Here is a 6,779-nt window from a genome sequence, read left to right on the forward strand (position 1 = left end):
GGGGTAAGCCCCACTGAACAGACCTGAGTAGACCTGCTTAGGATGACATTGCCAGGCCCCTAATATTTTCGCATTCTGAACCTGTTTCCTATAGCTATACAGAACTGAAACTGGTTTTTAAAGTTAAGAAGCAGCGTAGTTCAGCAGATGCAACCAGAATTGTATTAGGGAGCAGTATGTTCAAATTCTACCCCTATTTTGAAGACGTCACTATGTCATTAAAGGGGAATAAATGCCCTTATAAGCGGAGGGTTACATTACAACTGTAGCAGTCATTCAGGCAAAAATGTTAACTGTTTAAAAACACTAGGCAACAAATATTTGCACAAACTGTGATTAGCTATTCTAATATTATGGCCAATTAAGAATACCAAACCACAGTCTGAAAACAAACTAACGGTCATAAGTTTACTGTGAACACACAAACACTATTTTCATGATACAAGCTGCAAAGTACAAATTGCCTACAGTGTAAGCAAAAACATTACTGCTATTAATATTACAAAATGCAGCCTTCAGAAATATTTTTCTACTCCATTTTGCTCATATGCAAATGAATTTATCCAACCGTAGCTGAAAGCTAAGTGTACTAATCAGCACGATTTTTGTGTCAGAAACACTATGAAAAGGCTTTATAACATGCTACTAAGCAATTTCAAAGCAAGCTTTCAGACTCTTACAAAAAGGCAATAACGTCTGCCATTTTCCAGCATAGTAGCATGTCTACCTGTTCTATAGCCTGGCCTGTCACCTGGTATGGTACAAATATCGTCACAAACCTGGGAACAAAAGTAAATTCCAGCTCTGCCCCTGCCTAAAGCAGAAGAGCATAGAATGTGCCTCACTGCACTGTATTGTCAGAAGACACAGCCAGCCTGGAATCATCCTGCCTTCACAGAACCAGATGCAAAAGCATCCCACAGTAGAGACAGAGGAAAAGGGGAAAAGAAGGGAAGGAAAAGAGCATAAAGCACATCGTTGTGAAGGGTTGCCAGGAAGAACTAAAATAGGAGAGTTATCATTTAAGAAACCAAACAGAGCAGAAAGTGTGCAGTACTCCATCAGCATGGTATGTTTGCTCAGATACGAGTCCCAAATGAATTCAGTAAGGCTTATTTTCTAGCGTATGCCTAGAATAGCAGTCCATGTTTCCTTATATCCCTAGCAAAGCCACGGATGCTTTCATCACAGTAGGCCAGCCACTTCAAGAAAAATGTTAATGAGGTGTATTGAGCAAAAAAACCCCATTTCATAAGACAACAGAATCACCCATGCCTCCTCTGAGAAAAGCCTATTGTAAATCCTTGGCTTCTGTGACATCCAACACACAAATAAGCCCACTCAGTCTTTTTATTTGTGCAGTAGTCCATAAAACACTTGGAAGGTTCCTGGAATCAGATGGTGCATCTTTCCAAATTCATGGGACATTTAATATTTTTTCTTCTTATAAATCAGGCCTAAATTTAGACCTAAACAAAACATGCCTCAAAGATGCCAGCACTGATCAATAAGGAAAGTTCTGTAGAACAATATCCCCAAGCGTGACACAAAGTGGAAATGCACTGGTTTCATTTATCACAGAATAACCAGAATGAAATTTTCAGTTGATTTTCCCCACTTCATAGGTTACTTTACCTTACATTCTTGTTAAGCACATATCCACTGCATTACATGGAACATATATACTGTATAAGAATGGTCTCGTTTAGTGAGCTGATGTGTTAAAGCCGAGAAATGATGGAGGAAATCTTGTATGGGAGCAATCTTAAGCAGATACAGGTTGAGGTAAGTCTCATGCTGTTCAATGGAGCTTACTCCCAGGAAAGTGTCCTTAGGACTACACCCTATGTCAGCTTCAGCATTCTATCACCTTTACCTTGTTCCAGAAACCTGAGGGAGGCTACAGCTAACATAAAATGCTTCATTGCTTTACTTCTGTGCTTTCCAAAGTGTGCACTTAGAAGAAGGTTATTATGCTTCCTGAGTTTAGGTGGCTCTTGTGTAAACAAAGGGCTCCAATAGCAGCAAGACCTAGCAGAGGACCAAATCCAGTCTAAACAGACTGGTAACCAATGCGGGGCATTCTTGTCCTTTGTTACATTTTTGTGCAGACTAAACAATGCATCCTAAAATGAATGGAGACATTTTAGAGTACTCTATGTCCTAATGTGGTTGCAGCACACGGTTACAAATAAATTCAGCTTGAAACGCTGCAAGGAAGAACTTTCCCTTTTCTTGTACCTTAAACAGTAGCTGAGTCTGTTCCAGAAAATCTAAACTTTTGGGGCCAAGCATAGTGGTGATGATGCTGTCACCCCCATTCTGCCCCCCCCCCCAGGTTCTCCTCCCCAGTCTCTTTTTACACATGGACAGCTCCAGACTGTGTCACGAAAGCATTCCATTCATCAATTTTAACCATAGAGGATACTCACCACAGTGTTGTTTTTCAAGATGAGCACAGAAGACTGAATACCGCTTTCTCTTTTGAGAGAAGCTGTATCTGTCCTAGCACTCTACATATACAAATAACAAAAACCAATTTTAGTACATGTTACCTTGCAGCTATAAGATCAATTTGTGGTTTGGCAGAATCTGCTGTGGAGTAGCTGAAATTATTCTATACTAGTAGCTGCTACTACTATCTTTAGTAATGTTCTTCCGGGATTATCAGAGTATCTTTCAGTTTCTTTAAGATGACTCACTTGCAGATGGTGAGTACAGTTAAGAAGTCCATTTGATTACGATCCCCCCCCCCCCAAGTGATTGGGCTAAAGAAGAAAAGGGCCATAAAGTCAAAGAGCATACAAGATTAATACATACATTATACAACATATCCTCACTGGCTGATTTTTAAAAACCATATTCAGAACAGAAGTGCGCAGGCACCAAGCATGACGCAAAGTGGAAATGTACTGGTTTCACTTAACGTCAAATAGCCAAATGAACTGCCATTGCCTTTTGTGGCATTTTCTCCAGGAAAAATTAGTAACGAGTACTTTTCAGATAAGAAAAAGGAAGAAGTATGACTAAAGAACGCCCTGCTGGTGCTCTTAAAAAACACAGATTTACAGATAGTGTTCAGAATCCACAGGACTTCACCTCTAGAAAAAGTTACTCGCTTTGCCCAGCAGCATATTCAAACAAGATACTCCATCTGCCAAACCCATTTGGAAGCAGAAAAGGAGAAAACACAAAAGGGAACTTCTAGTACAATCCTAAACAGTGTAATCCTAAACAAAGTTCCAACCTTCTAAGCCTCTTGGGTTCAATAAACTTAGGAGTAACTCTGTTTAAGCAACTGCATTATCTTCAAAGGCAAGGACACAGCTCATAACAATGCAGCCAAAACATCATCCTAAGGGGGGGGGGGGGGGGAGACACAGAGTTCTCTCCCACTTTCCATTTCATCATCCAGTGCTGGCATGGAAACTCTCTATGAACACCAGAAGTCACGGGGGAGATACAGATAGGGCACAAAGAGTAGCTATATGGAAGTAGCACCCCACATGGAAAAAGTAACTTGCAGACCAGCGCCTTGGAAAACAAGAACACTTCTTGATATTATCATTACAGAAGAAGTGTTTAGGTTGCAAATTCTTGGCCAAAACAGGTTCCAGAGGCAGCTTCTGATTTCTCATTCAAAAATTTTAAGAGAAAAAAAATCACTTCTATATAAGAAGCCCCAATATTGCAACAATAAAATGCCTAAAATATCATTTAATTAAAGGAGAGGGGAGATGGGAACTAAACAGATCAACAAACCAAGCCAATACATCAACAAAAAAGTTTAGCCAAAGCAAAACATTTACACCACAAGCCTAAACTAGACACCAGGCAAATTCCTAAAGAGAGGAGTTCCAAAGGCAGAAAGCCAAAATAGAGAAGCCTCTATCTCAAAGCCCATCCAGAAGATCTAGGTCCCAAACCATTTAAGGCTTTAAAGGCAACGACAAACACCTTTTGAATTCTGCCCAGAAGCAGATCTAACCATGTAATTCTAGGCAGAGTACTACCCTTCCAAACCCATTGGCTCCAATGAATTTAGAAGAATGTAACTCTGCTTAGGATAGTACTGTAAATACTATAAATCCTGAACATAACACAGAATAGCACTTCCCAAGAACTGGAGGAAGTTCTTAGATTCCCCCCACCCAAAAGCCACCAGCCCTAGTACTGATGCAAGACTCAGGTCCCAGGGCAATCATAATGTTGAAACTGTCCCCACACTGTAAAACCAGGATCTAACTATCAAATATTCTGGCCTGTTACCAAACCAGAATGGCTTACAGGTGCAGGCCATAAGTCTGTACAATGGAAAAACAGTGAAGGAGGAGAAAGGAGGCAAGGGTACATTGGTATAACAGCAGACAAACCAACCCCAGCTTCTAAACAGATAAGGCAGACACTGCTCATTAAAAATATAATAAAGTATACTGGAGAAGAGAAGCAGAATGCCAATTTCAGTGTCATTATGGTGAGCACTGCTGACATAATGAAATTAGTGCTAATATGAACTGCACTAACATACATTCATGATTATAACATCCCAACATAAATTTTCAGTATAACTAAGGAACTCCAGATGCACTTGGCAGGCACACCACAGTACCATGAAACAAAGACTAGTTTCAATAGGCACATGCATTTCTTGTTAGGACTACACTAATGGATGCAGTTGTATTAACATCACTCACTTGTAAAACATTTTGCCAAGCTCTTGTATTAGTAGCTGAGTTCTTCGAGAACAATCCTGAATGGCCTTAAAGCTACATATACCTCAGAGTGGCATTTCAGTAAGTGGACATTCTAACCTTGCACATTTGCTTATGCGGCATGTGCAGAGAATACATCCATATAACTTTAAATGTATCTACAAAGCCTCAATGGCATGCCATAAAACTGGGCACCTTACAGCATTTCCATATTTTTTATGGGTAATGAGGTGCCCTTGAGTGGTTAAGGATGCTCAATTCCAAACCTCAGTCCATTTTAAGTCCCTACAGGCACAACCCTATGGTACAGTAGGTGACTGTAACAATAAGAAACAAATTAGGAGAAGATAAATTTACATCACATATAGCTGTCACTAAGGAGTGATGTCTTAAATCTGTCAGAAAACAAATCTACATGTAGTTAAAATAAATTGTGCTAGAATTAAGTCAAAGTCCAGCTTTATATTGCCACATTGTTGAACCCTCCCTTAGCTTTGAAACAAGCAAAAAGTTTGCAACAAAGTAGATTTACCTTGACTCTTTTGGACTATGCACTGCTATATAAACAAAACAGCATTCTGAAGTGTCACTTAACAGATTCCAGTACTACATCAGAAATTACAATATCCTTCTCTGGATTGTGGGAGAATACAATCACAGAGGTCAGAAATTATCTTTAGAGTGCAAAGGTATTTGACAGACTCTGGGAATATCAAACAATACCTGCAAGAGAGGCAACAGAACTTTGACTCTGTACTGCAGACTTCCCCCCACCCTCACATGCACCCTGCTGCGAGTGGTTTAACAATCAACATCACCTCTCCTTAACAGGAAGGGCGGGTGCATGATTGTCAAGTGCATTCCACCACAGCCTGTCCTTGTACTCCCCTTGATTCTCTAAGCAAGGTCCTGCAGTTTGTTGCAGAATTCCAAAATCTGCTGCTGATGGACTAGACTTTCTACAAACATTTCATTCACCAGATGCAACTAAAATTAGCTACTCTGATCTTGGCAAGAGGTTAACATTGGCTATGTGACGCCACACTACCAGCAACATCAGTGTGTAGATAATAATTAAGAAAGGTTGAGGCTGCAGGTAAAGATTAGCTGTCACTTTTATGAGGGTGTTCATATTTCTCCCTCATTCATTTATCCCTGTTTTTTGGCTCACTTGCTGTGCGCCTGTCAACAAGGTACAAGACTGCTCTGCACAGGTGCACTCAGCATCCCCATGGAATCGGCACACAAAAAAAATGGAAGCTCTGCAGGGAAAGCGGGTTGCACGCTCTACATCTGAGAAGCACTAACTCCCCCCCCCCAACATCACATTTCAGCACTTGCACAACCCCCACACAGGGGCTCCAAAGCAAAGCTTCCCCACACTCGGACAGGACACGGCTGCCCACTCAAGCCATCCACAGATTTCAACCTAACCCAACCCCTCCCCCCCCCCCGAGAATGGTGGGAGGCACCTCCTCTTACCTTGATGATACTGGTCTTCCTGGGGATACCGGCTTTGCCTTCTGATTGCAGGGTGGTGGGGTAGCCTCTCTCCAGGCCAGGGCTGCCGGGCTGGGCTGACCCGAGGTCCTCCCTGGCCCCCACGAGGGCGCAGTCCCCATTGGAAACCCTCGTGCCCGCGCCGTCCAAATGGGCTCTGCCGCCGCCGCCGCCCCCTTCGCCATCTCCAGCTTTGAAAGCCGCCTTGCCCCGCGCGGGACTCGGGGAGGGGGAGGGGATCCCCCCGCTGCCGACGCCGCCCCCCCGGCTACCAAACTCGGCCATCAGGCTCGCCGGGAACGCCGCCGTCCCCTTCTTCTCGTCCTCCTCCTCCTCCTCGTCCTCAGCAGCAGCTCGGCGACGGTCGCGTTGCTTCCTCTTCTTCCGCTTCCCCCCTTTCTCGGCGTCTGTTTAGAAGCTGCGCGGAAGCCAGTTGCAACAGACTCCCTCCTCACGGAGCGCCTTTTGCCCCGCCGGCCAGGCTGCGAAGCGCCACGGCGAGGGCTTCAGTCCCGCTCCGGCGAGCCTCGGTCGTGCCTCTTCAGCACCTGGGAGGGAGGGAGGGAG

The 6,779-nt window shown here is 43.3% G+C and overlaps 1 protein-coding gene across 2 annotated transcripts in view; it reads right to left on the reverse strand.

Annotated features, from left to right (window-relative positions):
* The window catches only part of PLCL2 (phospholipase C like 2), a 120,801-nt gene that overhangs the window by 112,876 nt on the left and 1,146 nt on the right, over positions 1-6,779 (reverse strand). For both annotated transcript variants that reach the window (XM_015407039.1, XM_015407038.1), the window contains exon 2: positions 6,195-6,760. In XM_015407039.1, coding sequence (XP_015262525.1) covers positions 6,195-6,497 — 303 coding nt within the window. In that variant the 5' untranslated portion in view covers positions 6,498-6,760. The remainder of the gene's footprint in view (positions 1-6,194; positions 6,761-6,779) is intronic.

Source organism: Gekko japonicus, unplaced genomic scaffold (assembly GCF_001447785.1).
Source record: "Gekko japonicus isolate JY-2015 unplaced genomic scaffold, Gekko_japonicus_V1.1 scaffold2063, whole genome shotgun sequence".
Classification (NCBI taxonomy): domain Eukaryota; kingdom Metazoa; phylum Chordata; class Lepidosauria; order Squamata; family Gekkonidae; genus Gekko; species Gekko japonicus.